The following is a 20,583-nucleotide window of genomic DNA, read 5'->3' on the forward strand; positions in this document are numbered from 1 at the left end:
AATTAATGTTCCTCAACTTGCAGCAGAGAAATAAAGAATATATATATATATAAGTTAAGGTGGAAATACACATGCCGTCGTCGCCACAATGACTCGCCGAAGTAGAGAGGAAGGAAGGCCCTCTCTCCTCTTTAGAATAAGGTTCCGAAAGAGAGGGGGGGCCAAAAAAAAGACTACCTCCCTCCTACCACTCAACCCATAATCCAAATTTAAATAAACACTTTAACCTAACAAAGGAAATAATGGGAGCGTCTCAACCCTCTCTTGGCTCCAACCTTCCACTACCCCTTTGGACAAGATGCAAGTGAAAAGAAATTTGGAGCAGGGCACAATGACCCCAATCTAGACAACATAGGCACGAGAAAGTAAAGAAGAAAATAAACCCTAACGCGTAGGCTTTATAGTTCTAAGCCCTTTTTTAGTCTTTCTTCTCGATTCTCTCTTAAGAATTCGATTCAAATTAGAGTAAATATAATTCTATTTTTCATAAATATAATATATCAGTGGATTAAATGCGACAAGCATATATAAGTATGTTCCATATATAAGTGGATTAATACTGATCAGACGGTAGAGATTAATTCGGACAAATAACTCATCAAATATGTACCAATACATCATGAATATATATATATATATATATATACAGTAAGGGCATAAAAGTAAAAGTACACCTTATCACTCATTTACTATTCCAGAAGTAGCCACCCTTGGTTAACAATTCCCCGGAATGGAAGGCCCCAAACTTAACCATAATAACTTCCTCCTGCCCTTCTTTTGTCTCGTGTACGGTGTACTGCCCAACACCCTCCCCTACTTTCTAGAGAGAGAGACGTGGTTTGATTTGAAAATTGTGAGGTAGTAGGAGAAGGCAGGGAAGAAAGAAGAGAGAGAGAGAGAGAGAGAGAGAGAGTTCATCTGTCCATTTGATTTATAATACATCACATCACCTCTCTATCACCCCCATTCAAAATCCTTTGCTACTGGAACAAGAATAAGAATAAGCATTTATCCAACCCCGCCTCTTCGCGTTCTTATTCCCGTCTTCTTCTTCTTCTTCTTCTGCCGGGGGCTACCTCTCCCCTCTCTCCCTTCTCGGCAGAAGAGAAAAAAGGTCTTTTTTTTTAACGAATGGAGTTCGAACCTTAACCAGAGGAGAAGAGACGGGAACCTCCAATGGAGGAGGAGGAGCACAGGAGGATGGAAGGTTGGCTCTATCTCATTGGTTCTAATCGCCTCGGGCTCCGGTATCCGAGGAAACGGTACTTCGTTCTCGAGGACAACGCCCTCAATTGGTACAAGGCCGCGCCCGCTTCGAAGAGAGGGGTAAGAAAGCCCGTCTCTGGTTCGTCTTCTTTGTTTCTCTTGATTGATAGAGTCATTCGTTCCCCGCATTGGGTTTTCTTGGTTCTTGCCGATGTTTCGGTGATGAGGAGCGCTCTGTTACTTATCGGGTGAATTATTTCGAATGACGTAGAATCGCATTGTTTAGTGTATGGAGTTATAGTGGCATGATCATCTTATATTTCTTTCTACCAATTGAGAAAGATACAAGAAATTGTTGTGTCAAGGAAGGTCTTGGACAGTAAATTAATGGTGGAAGTGAAAGTGGGAGCTGGATTCAAACCCAATAACCCATAGATAAAGAGAAAAGTACATGGTAGGTGATAAAATATTTTTACCTTTTTCATATAATAGATGAGATCTTCTTCTCATTCTAGCACTGCTACCAATCAAATAATAGAAAAGATCTTCTGAACTTGTTTTCTTTCAGCTGAAGGTAGCGAATTGTGTACGAAGCTATCATTGTCAAGTACTGTCCGAGGTAAATGTCAGTGCTTCATTTGCCCTAGTCATTGGATGTTGGTTCGCCTTTGAACTCTGAGATGAGCATTAGCACAGCACCTTGAGGACCAAGGATAAGGCTATAATAAGGTGGGCCACTGAAGCCGCATGAATTTGCTCAACTTCAAGGCTTGCCTTCCAACTGAGGCTATGCGTTGCCAGAGCTTATAAGAATTTTTACAAATATGGAGCCAAGGGCAGGAAAGCAGGACGTTCAATTAATAAAGGCAGATGAATAAGGGGTTGAGGCCCTGAGTGCGCTTGGTAGTTTTGTATGATGTTGTATGGATGCACTATTGGACTCTTAAGGTTTGAAAGAAGCGTTAGAAGGGAGGGAGTTGCATGTTACTTTTCCTGACATTCTGCAGATTTAGTGTTAACATATCTATAGAAAGATATACTGACTTACTACGCTTTCTGGATTATTTTTACCCAGGTCATTGCCAAGGGTTCTACAACGCTCCATCTTTTTCTTCCTATGTGATATATTCTGCTGATAATTTATATTTTGCATTTGAATGCATGAGACTTGTGGAATTGAACATTAAATCATCATTTCATCTCTAACACAATAATTCAAGTTGTTGCCTTCACTGACACGGACTGGAGATTCGGTTTCTATGATGTTTAGTTGTTTACCATAGAGTGTAACTAAGTCAACTGTACCTGCATCCTTTTCCTCTTGCACCATCATTTCTACAATCTTGCTTTTAAGAAGATAAATGTGACAACAGCTTCAGCTTCATATTTTTTCTTTGTTACAATTCTGAATTTGTTTCATTACATATTTGCATTTCACGACATTAATCCAGTGAGCATATTTTGTCTTCCCAGGATCCTGTGAGAAGTGCAATGATTGATTCATGTATACGTGTCGCAGACAATGGGAGAGAGAGCATACATAGAAGTGTAAAGCTTCCTACTATTTAGATCATTGATTTGCCTAGAAATCTTATCTGTTTAATTAAGTGTAGTTTTACATTTTTAGCAGAGATTGTTTGTTGTATATTTTGGTGACAATATGCAGGTTCTCTATATATTTACACTTTACAATGCTTCAAATGGCAATGACCAACTTAAGGTATCCTTGAATACTTACTCACACTAAAACAATCATAAAACTTACTAGTTCTCTATGTAACCTCCAGGGTTTTACTTAGACCGAGAATGATTGATTTTGTAGTTAGGTGCCAAAAGTTCGGATGAAGCAATTAGGTGGATCCGGTGCTTAATGAAAGCTGTCATAAAGGTTAGAATTCTTTCTCGTAGTGTGTGTGTGTATATATATATGTAGGTTTTGTATATTAGAAGTTTAATATCTTTCATTCCTTCCAGGAGTGCCCAAACCAAGAAGAGAGTTTTGTGGCTTGTTCTCGAAAAAGATGGCAATCTTTTAGGTTAGACACCAACATTTCCATAGAGTTTTCTTTGTAATGTTTTGACGGTCAAGCATATGGATTCAATAATATGTCATTGCTGATTGCTTGTTTGCATAAACCCGTTAGCTTCTCTAATTTTATTAAAAGGTATTTTACAAGACTTTTTTCAATTTTTGTTGCATATCTTGATATTGTTTTTTTTCACTGGGAGACAAAGAACCTATTTATGCAAGTTTAGCTGAATGACTGAAAAAAATTCTAATGAAACCAACACCAAATAATAGGTATATAGACATTTTTGTCATTTTCTTGTCGCATATGCAAGCTTCAAGGATTTCCTTGCTGTCAGCACAGTTAAGAAGAAATAGAAGAAAAGGAGAGGAGAGAGGAGAAGAGAGAGAGGGAGACTACTTACTATGCCATCATCGCGGTCGCCCCACCATGTCCTAGCTTCGAGAGGAAGAAGACGGATGGAGATGATGACTCAAACAGATCCCGCAACTAAAGTTGGACCAGCAAAGTGGATCGTTCTTATTTGACCCATTTGGGTCATCATCTCCATTCGTCTTCTTCCCCCGATGTTAGGGCACACAAGCGACTATGATGATGGCAATGGTGACGACGACGGTGATGGTGATGGCAAGTAGATCGCCATTGCAAGGTGAGAGAAGGGGTGTTATGCGGCACCCCTCCCTCCTCATGCCATGTGCCGGTACGTTAACCAGCATGCATCCTGCTAGTCGGCACGGTTATCTTTGGCAAGCTTATAGACTAAATTGATTTGTGAAAGCAACGGCTCAGTTTGGTTATGTGCCTAGTAGGAATTTTATTATGATTCTAAAAAGTTCATTTGCAACTTGCTTAATATGTTAGTGTTCATGAATACTGCAAAGGTCATCCTTCATACTGTTTGTATGGTTGCTGGTTCTTTTGAATGACCTTCTTATTGACTAGTGTTGTAATTTCACAGACTGTGTCGTGGCAGGACTAATCCTATGCACCCTATAGGTAATCTGGGTTAATTTTTTTGTCCATTTCGCATTTTATGCATGATTATTTATCTTTTTCAACTAATTAGAATTGGCGCGTGCGCCTCAGGAGATTCAAGTAGCAATGCTTCTTTGTGTTTAACTATGATGAGTCCATTTGTTGTAGAATTGATTATTAAATTCCATATAATTGTTAATTCTTTTCCTATTTCTTCTATATGAAAGCACTGCAGATTGGACTGTATTATCTTCTATGCACGCTGATCCAATGTCATCTGATGTTATTGAACCTTCTCCATGGGCAATATTTGGTTGCAGAAATGGTAATGCTCTATCATTAATTATTGCTGCTTGCTGGTACCGGAGTTCCATTATCAAATCCATACTTTCTGTGTAGGCTTACGGCTGTTTAAAGAAGCAAAGGATGGTGATTATCCTGGGAAGGTATTTATTAATTTTCAAGCAAGTAGTTATCTTGAGTAAGTTCTGAAAGCAGTAATAACTAATAAATACTCCCTTCCTCAGTATTGGGATGATCATCCAGCTATAATAGCAGTTGGCGTGGTTGATGCAACTTCAGAGGCAGTTTTCCAAACTCTCATATCTCTTGGTCCATCAAGATCTGAGTAAGATGCCAATTCTGCTTCTTTGAGTGCCATGTTCATTCTACAGTGCTTTCAACATTTGAGACCTTTCAATTGACTACACTAGGCCCTTCTGATTCCATCAAAGCTTCGTTTTCCATGGAAGCTCTCTTGTTCCAACAATTAAGCATTATGATTTCTTACAGATGGGACTTCTGTTTATTAGAAGGCAGAGTGGTTGAACATCTAGATGGCCATACTGACATTATTCACAAGAAATTGCGAAGTGATTGGTTGCCATGGTCAGATGCTGAACTTTTAAAATTGTGAAAATTTAGATGCCTCTTTACTTGTAACTTAGCTCTTGTTAACTGTGTTAAATGTAGTTTTCAGGGGAATGAGGAGAAGAGATTTATTATTACGACGCTATTGGAGGAGGGAAGATGACGGAACATATGGTAATGCTGTGATTCCATTAACTAGATCCTGGTCACTATTGTGTCAAAAAAGTTCAGCATAAACTAACAGTATTTAAAAATTTGCAGTAATTCTATACCACTCTGTTTTCCACCCAAAATGTCAAACTGAGAGAGGCTATACACGAGCGTGCCTTAAAAGTAATGTATGCTTACGTTTTTGCTGTCAATATTATTTAAGATTCTCAGATCTGCTGGAAGTGCCTACCCATTTATCTGGGACTAATCATGCCAATATGTACTTTTCTGTAGGTGGAGGATATGTAATATCTCCTGTAAATCAAGGAAAACAATCTGTTGTAAAACACATGCTTGCCATTGACTGGAAATTTTGGAAGTCTTATTTGATAACTTCATCTGCAAAGTACATTACAATCCGGATGCTAGGGAGAGTTGCTGGTATAGTCTGCAAATGATATATTTTTCTACCATTCCATTATATGTGAACATTATTATCATAACAATTATCATTGACAATTATAATAGTCTTCCAGGATGTCTCCAAAGAGTGCATTTAACTATTTCTTTTGCAGCTCTGCGAGAATTCTTCCGAGCAAAATTTGGTAACTGTCCATTCTCTGATTTCTCGTCTGGTGAGTTGACAAGTCCCGTAGGATTTCCACAGACTGAAAAAGAACACATAAGGGTAGAAGTGCTATCAGCAATTGAGAGCACTGAGAGTGAAAATTGTATGGGTGAAAATCCTGCAGAAGGATCAGAAAATTCTTCTTCTAGACAAGCAAACAGCAGTGGCTCCTTCCTTCAACGTAATGATGGAGCGGATGAGTTCTATGATGTTCCCGATGAGTCAGAGTATGATCAGAAGGAAATTTCACGGTTTTCTGATGAAAGCATGCACTCTCATGTGAGGCTTTTTGTGATATCTAGAATCTCTCTGTTATGTTTCTTGACATATTTTAGTTCATCTACACTAGATAAAGTTGATTTATTTTGGTGTTGCTATGTACTACATGGGCATTTTCTTTTTTGTTGATAAAAACTATATGGACTGTTTGGGGTAATCCATATTGATGTTGACATGTATGTGCAGATAGATATGTATGACTATAATCTACTTGCTGTAAGTGCAAGATTCAATTAATTCTATAGAGTATGTTTGACATTGCATATTAAGTAGATGTTATAAGAGATGAAATGCGTAAAAATATTCACTTGGTCTTGTTTATATGATAATATGAATGAAGATAACTATTTCTTTTGCTATCATGCACGTTTCTTAAGGCATCTAGTTGTTGAGTTTACTGTGAAAATTATCATCTACTCTAATGGACTAATGGTGGACTTTGTCCTTCACTCTGAATTATTCCTTTTCCTTCTGATGTTATTCCTATTAGTGGGGTGCAATCGACATTCTTAAACAATGAAATCATGTTTTCTGCTATCCATTGTTTGATGATAATTAGATTTTCTTATTGGCATTTTTGGTGTTTGACATCACATGAACAGGACCAACACCACAGTACATTATCAACTGCTACTGCTTTTGTGAAAAGGTTGCATGAACTTGCAGGTGTGCTACATACTGCACTTATTCAATTTAGAAATCAATCTTTAATAGGACATACTGCTTTCTTGGGTAGTGATCTGTTTTATGTAATTTTTCTTGTTCACAGTTCAAAAGAGAGGATATATTGATTTACAAGAAATTGCTGCTGAGGATATTACAACATGTTGCTTTGGCACTACGCTTCCCAAAGATCCAAGTTGTAATATGACTTGTAGTTGGGCGATGGCAGATCCTTCTACATTTCTAATCCGCAGTGAATCTTACTTAAGGGACCATCAAAAGGTAATCGGTCCCTTTATATTCTATTTTCTGAATCTACTTTCACTAGATTAATGTTATCACTTTGTGGCCTAGAGACATAGTGCTTAAAAGATGTTTGATTTGAGAATAATTTTGATCAGTTCACGTTAGTAAAGTTATCACCACTTATTCAGATGCAAAAGAATCTATCTTAATGAGTGTTTGAAGAGCTAGGATGCCAACATTGAAGTATATGGGTTGTGTCTTTGGCTATCACTCTCTTCCAACCATAGAGACAAATGTATTCATCACTTTAATCTAATTCTTTTACTTGAATAATTATGTACATAGTCATAAAGACAAATGTTCTGAGTTTTGGCCGATCCCGAAACAGATTGACCTTTTTGGCCAAAACAGTCAATTCATTTTATTCTAAAAAGTGTTCAGATCCAGTCTCCAGGGGCATCAAAAGTTGATCCCGAGCGGCAATCATTGTATCCAACGCAAGAAAGGCGTTTGAATGGATTGCTTGAAGATTTCGAATGTTGGTTATCTGTTCAACGGAATTTTTGAATGTGATTGGCTGTAATTCAAAACGTTCAAATGCTCCGGATCTCGTTTGAACGGTCTTATTAAGTTGGCTATTTTGGTCATGATTAAAATTTTCTATAGCGATTTTTTTGGGGATATAAAAAAGGGAAACTTGAAAAAGGTTTTAACACCTCTAGAGGTTATATGGAGCTACACTAAAGAGAAGTGAGGTGCGCTCTTAGAGATGATTGAAGCTTGAAGATATTGGAGTTATCCCATGCTCACTTAGTCCAAGATTGAAGAAGGTACTTGAGATTACCTCATGGGTTACCGAGGCTAAGCTACACCCTGAATGGTCAACTAGGTTGTGAATCAAGCACAAGAGGCGGTGTATTGAAAGGGAGTCAAGTAATGTACTATCGTGACGATTGCGAGTAATAGCAATTGATTTGTAAGTGCTCTTATAACCGCTAAATTTATAGTGCTTAATTTTACCTTATAGAAGAGGTACGTGATTTTTTTCACACTTGATTGATAAGTGTTTTTCTACGTTCAATTTGTGTTGTTTGTGCATGCTTTGTTCTCATCTTTAGTTTGTAAAAGGTCATATTAGTAGTGTTCTTCGTCCAGTAAAAGTTTAGAATTTTCAATTAGTACCAGAGCAAGACTCTCACATTAGAGAGAGATCCTCATGAAACTTCTTAGAGAATGATTATCTACTGTTAAACTTTCCTTGCTTAATGGATCAAACTATCCATACTAAAAAGCCAGAATGTGAGCGTTTTTAAAGTATATTGATGAACGTATATGGCTCTCCGTTATCTATGATTATGAATCTTTCACGGTTATTGATGGAAGTAGAAATGTCATTGCTAAATCTATTGCTTAATGGGATAAGATTGATTATAAAAATGTCAAATTCAATAGTAAGGTGAGTAACGTCATTTTCAATGGTGTCACTCTAAACGAATTTCGTCGTGTGTACCTGTGAGGTAGCTAAGGATGCTTGAGACATCCTTGAGACTACGCATGAAGGAACTAACTCTGTTAAATTGTCTAAGTTGTAAAAGTTAACTACCACCTTTGAAAATCTTAGGATGAAAGATAATGAGTGCTATAATGATTTTTATGCCAAATTGAGTGATGTAGAAAATTCTAATTTTAATCTTGGTGAGAATATACCAGAGATCAAAGTGGTAAAAAAAAAAATCTTAGGTCTCTTTCGGAACAGTTCTTAGCTATGGTCACTATTACAGAAAAAAAGTAAGGATGTTGATTACTTAGAGTTAAACAAATTCTAGATAATTTTTAAACTTATGAGTCCTCTCTTCGTCAACCTAGAAAAATTAAAGGGATTGCTCTAGCTACACGTTAAAAATAGATGAAGAAGTTAGTGAGAAGTGTGAGTTTGGTCCAGAGATGATAGCCTTATTTGTGGAAAAGTTCAATAGATTTCTTAAGAGTTCTAAGAGAGGTAATAGTAGTTAAACTAACCTCAAAACCTTTACAAAGAATAAAGTGATAATTCCAAGTGGTCAAACTAGTAGTTCTTTGTTGTTGTTAACCCCAGGCCCACGTATCTACAACTACATCCTTAAGTGACACTGAAATAAAGACTATCTTCAAGATGAGACTGGAGCTGAAAAGGCAAGCTCATCAACTGGGGTTTGGTCATATTGCAAATGAATGTGCTAATCGTCTAAAATGCAAGGGTAAAGTTATGAAAGCTATTTGGATGATTCTGACGACACGGATGATGATGATTTTAAAACTGAAAATGAAAGTTTGTTGCCTTTACAACATCTATTTTATTGTCTTATCATGATTTTGAGTCCTTGAGCATAGGTGAGCAAGATTTGCACAATTCCAAATGAGACAACGATATGGATCTATAGAAGGCTTATAAAAAATTGTACAATGATGCTTACAAACTGAAACAATCTAATCTCAAGCTCATTGGTGAGGTAAAAGGATTGGAAGTAGACAAGTTGAAAGCAGAGGAGAGGCTAGATGAGTATCTTTAATTCTTGGATAGACTAAGAAATGAGATGGATGAATTGTTGATCAAACACACAACAATCGAGTGAGAACGGAATTATATACTGAAGGAAATCATCTACTAAAAGAGAAGTCAAAGTTGGATGAAATTTAAATGCTCAAGTCTACAGAAATAAAAAATATGGTCTTACCTATAAAGGAAATTCATCTAATGTAAAGATGGTTTTTGTGATCGCAGGTGGACAAGGAAAGTATGTGTCAGAATGGAAAGTTGAGTCTGAATTATTAGTAAAAGAAGAGAATGTTATAAAGATCTTTTGAAATCAGGTAAATAAAAAATTTACTAGTATATCCAAGGTGAGAAAGAATAAGTTTATTCCTACTTGTCACTAATTATAGAGTAATTGGACATACTCGCCCTCGTTGCTATGTTCTAAACAGTTTAAATAATCTCAAATGTATGTTATGAAAAGTAGAGCAATATGGATTAGAAAAACTGACTTAAAACACTATGTTATTCATATGGCTCTCAAAACCTTAAATTGTGACATGTAATATATTGATAGTGGGTGTTCAAGACATATGTTGTTACGAACCATATCTATATTGATCTGGATGTAAAAAAATATAAAAATAGGAGGTGGAAGACCCACGAGATAGGGTTCTAATGGCTCTTATTTTATGTCAATCAGATATCTGAATGAAAAGATATAATTAAAATAGTGGAGGAATGTCAAAATAGGGTAAAATGGTAAATATCCGACATTACGGCGATCGTCGGAGAGTGGCGAACGGCCAAGGGTGGTGGTGGTTGGTCGTAAGGTATGGTGGCTGCTGGAGGAAGATAGTGGTTAGGGTTTAAGAGTAGAGATAGGGTTTCTAACTTAGATCTAATTCTAATGAAAAATAGACGACTACAATTGAAAGTAATGCAAGGTAAATAAACTTAACTTAGCTTAATTCAATATTCATTTTAGGCATAAACAATTAAGGCTGCATTCTACATATTTATAGAGGCTAATTCTAGACTGACTTTCATTAGGATTTGCCTTATTAGCTTTTCTATTTCAACTAGGGCTCTTGCTTTAAGGTAACTAGGGCTCTTACCTTAAGGGCTTTCCTAACTTAATTGGACTTACCTTAGTAGTTTATATAAGCATGAATCAATTAAAAGATAAATAGATATGACTCAATCGGTTTGACTAACTTAACCAACGCAATCGGATCGTAACATATGTCCGGTGATAGAATTTGTTTGCTACCCTTGAAAAGTATGGAGGATCCGTGATATTTAAAGATGGATTAGTACAAAAGTAGTGGGCGGGGGTAGTGTAATAGCACTTGGTATTCCCAAATTTGATAATGTTTTATATGTTGCTCAATAAAAGTAAATTTATTGAGCATTAGTCAAATATGTGATGATAACCATAAGGTATGCTTTTCAAGCAATGAATGCATGATTCTTGACAAACATGGTAAACAATAATTCCTGGTATTCGAACTTCAGTTAACTGCTATTTTATTATAATTCTGCAAATCTCAATGAAACTAACTTGTGGCATGAAAGGCTAGGTCACACAAATCATAAGGATCTTCTTAGATTGTCAAAAAAATGAGGTTGTTAGAGAAATTTCCTAGGTTGTCCTCTCATTTTAAAACCATCTGTGGTCCATGTCAGTTAGAAAAATAAGTTAAGTCCTCTCATAAGAAAACTGATTATCTTGCCGCAAATAAACCCGTGAACCTTGTTCATATGGATCTAATGGGACCAACTAGGACTAAAAACTTAGGAGGTAAGAAATACATATTCCTTAAGGTCGATGACTATTCTAGGTTTACTTGGGTTAGCTTTTTATGAGAAAAATCTGACACCCTTAAATGTTTCAAAATATTTGGACACATAAATCAGTAGAGTTTGAAAACGATATGTACATGAGTTTTTTTTGCAATTCTCAGGGTATAAAACATGAATATTATGCACCTAAAACACCTTAACAAAATGGTGTAGTTAAAAAAAATAGAGTAGTTCAAGGGTTTGTTTGTGGCAAGACAATCAATTTTCTTATGAGATGGCTAGACTTGTTTTTCTAGCTGACATAGACCACCAACGGTTTTAGAATGAGAGGTCAACCTAGGAATTCCTCTAATAACCTCAATTTTTGACAATCTAAAAAGATCCTTATAGTTTATATGACCTAGTATTTGATGCTACAAGTCAGTTTTATCAAGATATACAGAATTAAAGCTCAATCTATTAGCAGTACCAATCATAGTTTCCAGTTTCGGTCGATCCCTATCCTTCAGCAGCCACATGTTGCTGCAGGCTACTTGCTGCTAGCCTAGCAGCAGCTAGAGAGAGAGGAAGAGAGAGAGAAAGAGGAAGAGAGGGAAAGATAAAAAAAAAAGAGGGTATAAGAGAGAGAGAGAGAGGGAAAAAGGAAGAGAGAGTGAGGAGGGTGAGAGAGAGAGAGAGAAAGATAAAAAAAAAAGTATGAGAGAGAATGGATACTTCAGACTAACAGTTAAAGGGATAGGAAAGAAGAGAGGGAGGAAAAAAGATTTTTACTTTTTAGGCTTTATATGTGAGTAATTATTTTTATAATTTTTTCTAAATTTTTTGAAATTTCTCAACATTTTTAATAATATTTAGAATTTTATTTAATTAAAATAATTCGATCCGATACAGGCGGCCGATATGGCCGATACAGCCAATACGTATCTTTTTTTCGGACGGCCGATCCCGATCCCGATACCGATTTTTGGAACCTTGGTACCAATACAATTGCAATTATCAGAAATTCGAATACCATGAATTACCATTTTACTTTGTTCGTCAAAAATTATGCATTCCTTGCTTGAAAAACATACCTCATGGTTATCATCACAGATTTGCTTAATGCTTAACAAATTTACTTTTAGCCCTACAACATACAAAACATTGTCAAGTTTTGGAATTCTTGGTGTTACTACACTTCCCATGCCCACTACTTTTGTACTACTCCCATCTCCAAATGTCGCGAATTCTTCATCATAATTTTCAAGGGTAGTAAACAAATTCTTATCACTGAACATATGTCAAGACTCACTATCAATATACAACATATCATAATTTAAGATTTTGAGAGCCGTATGAATAATATAGCATTTTAAGTCTTTTCTAATCCATATTGCTATAGTTTTCATACCATATATTTGAGATTTTTTAAATTGTTTTAGAACAAAACTACCAGTGTAAATATGTCCAATTACTCTCCAATTGGTGACAAATAGGTATAAACTTATTCTTTCACCTTGGATATACTCGTAAATTTTTTATTTACCTGATTTCATAAGATGTTTATGACATTCTCTTCTCTTATCAGTAGTTTGATCTCAACTTTTTATTCTGACACATACTTTTCTTGTCCATCTGCACTCACAAAAATCGTCTTTACATTAAATAAATTTTCTTTATAGCCAATACCATATTTTTCATTTCCGTGGACTTGAGCATTTAAAATTTCATCCAACTTTGACTTCTTTTTTAGTAGCTAATTTTCTTCAGTAAATGATCCCATTCTCGCCCAGTTGCTATGTGTTTGATCAACAATTTATCCATCTCATTTCTTAATATATCCAAGAATTGAAGAGGCTCCTCTTACTCCTCCTCTACTTTCAACTTGTCTACTTCCAATTCTTTTACCTTACTAATGAGCTTGAGATTAGACTTTTTCAGTTTGTAAGCATCATTGTACAGTTCTTTGTAAACTTTCTATAGATCAATGTCATTATCTCAGTTGAAATTGTGTAAATCCTGCTCACCTATGCTCAAGGACTTAAAATTATGATTGGACAACAAAATAGATGTGATAAAGACAACAAAATTTTCATTTTCAGTTTCATAATCATCATCATCCGTATCGTCAAAATCATCCCAAGTAGCTTCCATAGCTTTACCCTTGCATTTTAGACAATTAGCACATTTATTTGCAATATGATCAAACCCTTGACATTTATAGCAACACACACCCTCGCTATTGTTTTTGTCTTTTTGTTTAACACCACTAGTTTGAGTTGTTGGAGTTGTCACTTTATTCTTCGTAAAGGTTTTGGGGTTAGTTTGACTACTATTACCTCTCTTATAACTCTTAAGAAATCTATTGAACTTTTTCACAAATAAGACCATCTTTGAACTAAACCCACACTCCTCACTAACTCCATCTATTTTTAATGTAACTAGAGTAATCCCTTTAGTTTTTCTTAGTTAATGAAGAGAAGACTCATAAATTTGAAGATTCTCTATAAGTTGTTCAACTCTAAGAGTATCAACGTCCTTACTTTCCTCTGTAACAATGACCTTAGCTTGGAGCTGTTCTGGAAGAGACCTAAAGATTTTTTTTGACCACTTTGCTCTCAGATATCTTCTCACCAAGATTTAAACTAAATTTTACCACATCACTCAATTTGGCATAAAAATCCTAAGATTTACCACATCACTCATTATCTTTCATCCTAAGCTTTCAAATGTGGTAGTTAACTTTTGCAACTGAGACAGTTAAACAGTGTTAGTTCCTTCATGCGTAGTCTCAAGGATGTCTCAAGCATCCTTAGCTACCTCATAGATGCACGCGATGAAATTCATCGACAGTGACACCATTGAAAATGACGTTACTCGCCTTACTATTGAATTCAACATTTTCATAATCAATTTTATCTCATTGAGCAATAGGTTTAGCAATGACATTTCTGTTTCTATCACATAGCCATAGATAACAAAGCCACATATGTTCATTAATGGACTTTAAAAACTCTTACATTTTGGCTTTTCAGTATGAATAATTTGATCCTTTAAGTAAGGAAAGTCTAGCAATAAATAATCATTCTCTAAGAAGTTCTATGAGGATCTCTCTCTAATGTGAGAGTCTTACTCCGATTCTAATTGAAAATTCCTAAACTCTTACTAGATGAAGAACACTACTAATGAGACTCTTTATAAACTAAAGACGAGAATGAAGCATGCATAAACAACACAAATTTAATATCGAAAAATCTTCATCAATCAAGTGTAAAGAAAATCACGTACCTCTTCTATGAGGTAAAACTAAGCACTATGAATTTAGCAGCTATAAGAACACTTACAAATCAATTGTTATTACCCGCAATCGTCATGATAGTATATTACTTGACTCTCTTTCAATACATCGTCTCTTGTACTTGGTTCGCAACCTAATTGACCATTAGGGGTATAACTCAGCCTTGATAACCCATGAGGTAATCTTAAGTACCTTCTTCAATCTTGGACTAAATGAGCATGAAATAAATCCAATATCTTCAAGCTTCAATCCTCTCCAAGAGCGCACCTCACTTCTCCTTAGTGTAGCTCAATATAACCTCTAGAGGTGTTAAACCTTTTTTAAGTTTTCCTTTTTATATTCCCAGAAAGACAGCCTCTAGAAAGACTTAATCATAATCGATAAGAACCAACTTAATAAAACCATTCGAATGAGATTCAGAGCGTTCAAACGGTTTGAATTACAGCCAATCACGTTCCAAAAATTCCGTTTGAATGGATATCCAACATTCGAAGTCTTCAAGCGATCCATTCAAATGCCTTTTCCACATTAGATACAATAAACTCTTTGAAAAATCTTGTTCGAACGTCTTTCCTACATTGGACACATGAGCTCTCTGGAAAATCTCATTCAAACGTCTTTCATATGTTTGATAGACATTTATGTCTTGTCGTGTATCACATTCGAACGGAACAACGTTTCATAAATCCGTTCGAACGGATTTGAAACTCTTATGAAAGTGTGTTTCGTGGGAAAAAAACTCGTTCGAATGGATAATATTCTTTGCCTCTAAAATGTGCTTTTGGTCTTTACAATTCAATCTAACAAGTTACAACTCATATGATTTTTGTTTTGTCACAAATTTGCTAATTACAAGTGCTAATACTTCGGTCAAGTTTTGGCCAAAAATATAGCGGAGCCGTTTCTAAGGATCTTGGTAATACGTGGTATATTATCAATTTCCTCCGGCCTGCTTTTGTCACCTAGGTCTTGTTCATAGTTAACCTTCTTTTTCCATATTCTTCTTGGCTAGATAATCATCCTGTCTTGAAAGTACATGGCACCTGTTTTGAAAAGTAGCAAATAATTTCAAAGGCACCAATTCACTAGTATACTGATTGTATGTATCTTATTTGCATATTCAGCTGGCTTGAACTGCTGCAAGGTAATATAATTGCGAAGGCACCTAATTTGTTAGTATCTTGTGGCTAATATTGTTTGTATCCCACATGTCAAATACTGTGTGGGAGTAATATAAGAAACTCTTATCAACAAATCAGACTTCAGAGGCCAGTATCAAAGAAGCAGTAATTTGTAATAATATGTACACATCTCTTCCAACAGATCAAATCAAATAACACCTTGATGCAACTAGTGGGAGCTGATTGGTTAAAATCTGATAAACGTGAAGATGACCTTGGCGGTAGACCTGGAGGAATCGTTCAGGTACCTTCTCAAGAATACACAGCCTACTCTTTTTGTCAAGTTTAGTCTTCCTTGACCAGATTTTTACCAATTTTTGTGCTAACCAAGAATTTCATTTTGCAGAAATATGCAGCACAAGGCGGCAGTGAATTTTTTTTCATTGTAAACATGCAGGTTATTTTACAACTATTCATCTTCCTTTCTGCTACAAGGAAACAATTGTCTTGCAAAAGAAAGTTCTCTTTGACTTTCAATATCTTACCATAATTCCATTGTACAGGTTCCTGGTTCAACCACTCACAATCTTGCTTTGTACTACATGATGGATAGCCCATTGGAAAAGGTTCCCCTCCTAGAAAGATTTGTCAAAGGAGATGATGCATTTAGAAATTCAAGGTTCAAGCTCATCCCATACATATCCAAGGTACTCAAGCATGTGTAACATTGTCTTGAATCATTTGATCGATCTTGGCGTTAAGTCACCAGTCGCAATTTGTGATTTTGTGGTTTTAATCTGGTCTATTCAGGGATCTTGGATAGTGAAGCAAAGTGTGGGCAAGAAAGCAGGTCTGGTTGGTCTAGCACTTGAAATCCATTATTTTCGTGGAAGCAACTACCTGGAGGTAAGCAAGCTTTCATTAAAACTAAGCTGGTTAAGATGCTCTGTTTTTCCATTTGGTGTGAAGAAGATATAATCTTTCCTGAATGAAGCCTTCAATGATAGATTGACTCTTTTTCTCGAAAAGATTCAAGAAAAGCTCAATTGGCCTTGTTGCAATTGTTATTGCTTTTATGATTCATTGCTTGGCACAACTAATGTTACTGCAGTATTTTGCTGCATGCAGAGTGATCTCATGTGTTATGATAAACAATAATTGATACTCTGATTTTGATTTCTGACCACATGGCAATGTGCGTTTCAGCTTGCAATTGATGTTGGCTCGTCTACAGTTGCCAGGGGCATTATGAGCCTTGTACTCGGGTATTTGAATAATCTGGTGATAGAAATGGCATTCTTGATACAGGTAATAATGAGGGTACTTCTCTTGCTTTCTCATGTGCATTGATGTATTCTTTCTAAAAAAATCAGGTCATTGATCAGTGCTGAGTTGAAGCATAGAAATGAAATAAATTCACTCTTGACCTATAAATTGAACTGAACCATTTTGACCTGACAGGGCACCATAGAATCATAAGTATCTCTACTATATTAATCATGACAAACCAATCTAAGTTGAATATAATACAGGGAAATACAGAAGAAGAGCTTCCAGAATTTCTCCTAGGTACTTGCCGATTAAATCATCTTGATGCGTCAAAATCGGTTCCAGTTAACTCTTGGTAAATTCAAAAGGTAAATCTCTTAGTCTGATTTCTAAGTGTAGTGGCATAAAAAGCTCAAATGAATATTCACTTTCTTCTTTTTCCTTTTTGCGGATTTGCGCAGGTAAATTATGATTGGACCAACAGAGGAAGTATAAGTTTGAAATCTTTTGCTTGTGAGGTACATAAAGATTTGTCAAGTTATCAAATCATATAACGAAATCCTTTCACTCTCTCACAAGTCTCAATTGTTTTGCTTTTTTGCATTGGTATTCCTTATCCATTCAACTGTCATTATCCGAGAAAAGGGAAACTGCGAAACATGGGCTGGTTATTTGTTAAACCCCTCATAAATCACGAGTGGAGGAAGCTCAAAACTCAGAGGGCAGCTCCAATATTACCATTTCAAAACTTGAATTGTTGAGAAAAAGCTTAGTAATCTACTCGGTGACTAAGTAAAATTGTAATAGTTTACTTGAAACAGGCGCTTGACTTGGCCCCTAAGCCAAGGTTCTTTAGCTGGATAAATGTCTCAGAAGTATTAAATCCATGTAGCAAATTTGAGTTCTGTATCTTGAGTCAACGTGGTGTTTAACGTCGAGTTAAAACATTGTTTTATATCTAGTCAGATTGTTTTTAGCACATAATTGCAACTAAAAACTTATTATATGTGATGAGCCTTTTTTAAAAAAAAATTTCGTTTTTACTTGGAGATGATGGTCAAGCAGCTAATTATGATATAGGATAGGTCAACAACAAAAGAATGCCCAGAGACCTTAATCTAGTTAATCTACAACTCTACATGTAATACCCAATTGTATTTTCCAAAGTGATGTTCCCTAAGCTTCTAAGAACCAAGTCTTATGTGATTATTTAACTAAAACCAATGCTTATATCATATTATTTATCAGTTTCAATACATCGAAGCCACACTAACATTGCTTTAATTCAGCCATAACAAACAAAAAAATGTTGGGCTCGGTCCATTCAATTTGCCTTTTAGAGTAGTCAAACTTAGAATATCTAAGACAAATTTCTTGAGGCCCACTTAAAGCTTTGGAATAATGTCTTCTCTAATTGTTTTACAAATCTTCACCACCACCACCCCCCCTTTGGCGGTCATCTTGGATGACCAAAAAAAATATTTTTTAATTGGATCTTAATAACATCATTAAGTAGGCTAGTTTGGCGCCACAAATGTAGGCCATGGTGCTCCACAAGTATGGAAAAAAAAACCCTTAATATGAGAGATGGTCTTTGAAATTTTCTAGAATTAAACAAAGATTTATATCAGTTAATATTGAGTCTCAAGCATATGTGTTGCTATCATTGCCTTAGGTCAAACATTTTAAATCCTTAAGCCTCCGTTAACTTGTAGAATAAAAATTAGTATTTTCTCTTCATACTAATATAATAACTAAACAATCAATAATTCCATTCATACAACTTTTTGCATCTAAATCATTTTCAGTGCCAAAACACCTAAGTAGTATGAGATGGATAATAGTTAAAAAAAAAGTGCATGCCTCCTTTAACTCTCACTTCTATCACAAGATATTGTCATTGGTGAGCAATCTCACATGCACCTTTCTCTTGATGAAGTGTAGAACAATGGCTATGTCTCCTTCAGTCACTTCCTTTGGCATCCATTTGGTCAAAGACAAGCTACCAAAAGTTTTTCTAATCCCACAGTTGGAAGGAAGAACAGCTTGGCCACTTGATCTAATGAGAACATCACATGCCCAATTGCCTACTTACTAATGCCTTCTTTGCTGGCCAATGAGTTGTGTGGAAGTTGATGTGTAGATCTATTGATCCTTTATTAATTAACCTAATCATTAATTAGGTCTAATCAAGGCCTCATCTAGTAGTCTAGGGCATGGCACTAATTATGGGATAATATGCCCATGATTACCGCTGCCCTGAAAATGTTGGATTTGACAAATTAATGTAGTAAGTAGTAGTTATCTCTAAACCAATGGAAGTAATGGAGAAGTTGTGCTTAAAATTTGTTAGGTTAGTTGTTTGATGGAGAGGGTTACCCCATCCCCATGCATGGTGATGTGAAAGATTAATTGTTATAATATTATGTGAAATATATAAATAGCACCTTGATTACATTTTGATCATATTATAAGTGAAACCCTCTTTTTATTATTTATAAATATGGATCTCTGTTTGCTAAAGTTAGCTGAATCATATATCAAATTAAGGCTCTAAAATAGTTCAAAAATAAATCAAAACATTGATTGGAATAGAATTAGAGCAATTATTAAAATCGTATCTGAACATTAAAATCTACAAATGCTATTGTTTAATCTCAAAAATTATAACTAAAAACAGAGATGAGAGTAAAAAATAGCATTTGAAATCGAGTTTGTTAAGTGAAACTTAATTAAGTCTTTGTCAACAAAAAAAAAAAGAAGGTCAATTTACAAAAGAATAAATAAAAAAGGGTTTTATTTGTAATATAGTCACAGACTCACAGTGTAGAGTGTTGTTTGTAGTTTTCTATAATTATTATTAGGACTTGACGCAAGGAGTCTAATCATAACTAAATTAAAAGTCGTAATCCTAATACAACAAGGATTTGATTTGACACTAAAAATTCTCTTGGATTAAGAAGACGAACAAAATTATCACTTGAAATCCATGCTTTTTTTTTAAATATCGACACAAATTTGAGTGATTAACTTGATGTTTTTATTTTAACATAATTAATTAGTCGACAAAGAGCATTATTTTGTCCGAAATTAAAAACTTATTTGAAAAGCAACCAATTATATTATTTGCACATTGGTTTAAGATCACATCACAGCAAGTGGGGATTACTGTTTGATGTGATGCCCTACCCAATGATTGTGAGAAATTTTAATAAGAAGAATGCAGATGATAAATGTATTACGTACAGAAAACCTCCTAAATTTTATAACTAGTTACCTATTCTTTTCCTTTTAGTAAATAACCTCCTACCTTTTGATCTCATTGAGGGTAAAGATTAGGTATAGAATCCACTGCTCCATGAATAATGCATTGCATTTGAGAGAGAGTAGATTTTTTTTATTTTTTTTTAAGATCAACCAACTCTCTTAAAATGATAGGTACGAATAAGAAGATCGTACGATCATCTATTTTGCCTTCAAATAATTATTATGAAACAAATTGTTTAGAATTTTGATGGCTTAGCTCTATGATTTTGTTAAACTCGGTTGAT

The 20,583-nt window shown here is 35.3% G+C and overlaps 1 protein-coding gene across 5 annotated transcripts; it reads left to right on the forward strand.

Moving 5' to 3' along the window:
* The first annotated feature begins 882 nt into the window (after positions 1 to 882).
* Positions 883 to 18,016, forward strand: LOC140794505 (protein ENHANCED DISEASE RESISTANCE 2-like). Of its 5 annotated transcripts, none has more exons than XM_073146588.1 (25): positions 883 to 1,326; positions 1,775 to 1,825; positions 2,680 to 2,754; positions 2,873 to 2,926; positions 3,029 to 3,094; positions 3,181 to 3,242; positions 4,195 to 4,232; positions 4,447 to 4,536; positions 4,611 to 4,657; positions 4,739 to 4,839; positions 5,004 to 5,099; positions 5,191 to 5,255; positions 5,343 to 5,414; positions 5,526 to 5,672; positions 5,807 to 6,138; positions 6,741 to 6,804; positions 6,908 to 7,083; positions 15,966 to 16,067; positions 16,170 to 16,220; positions 16,327 to 16,470; positions 16,574 to 16,669; positions 16,970 to 17,071; positions 17,296 to 17,399; positions 17,483 to 17,550; positions 17,678 to 18,016. In XM_073146588.1, exons 1-23 carry the CDS (start codon positions 1,177 to 1,179, stop codon positions 17,389 to 17,391), a joined length of 2,277 nt encoding a protein of 758 aa, XP_073002689.1. In that variant the 5' UTR covers positions 883 to 1,176; the 3' UTR covers positions 17,392 to 17,399; positions 17,483 to 17,550; positions 17,678 to 18,016. The 5 variants fall into 5 exon arrangements, with proteins under 5 accessions (XP_073002689.1, XP_073002688.1, XP_073002690.1 ...); XM_073146587.1 differs by having other exon boundaries at positions 885 to 1,326; positions 17,296 to 17,400; positions 17,494 to 17,550; XM_073146590.1 differs by lacking the exon at positions 883 to 1,326 and adding an exon at positions 1,643 to 1,660 and having other exon boundaries at positions 17,296 to 17,400; positions 17,494 to 17,550.
* The last annotated feature ends 2,567 nt before the right edge of the window (positions 18,017 to 20,583 follow it).

This window comes from Typha latifolia, chromosome 8, assembly GCF_019914945.1.
Source record: "Typha latifolia isolate L0001 chromosome 8, TyphaL0001v2, whole genome shotgun sequence".
Classification (NCBI taxonomy): domain Eukaryota; kingdom Viridiplantae; phylum Streptophyta; class Magnoliopsida; order Poales; family Typhaceae; genus Typha; species Typha latifolia.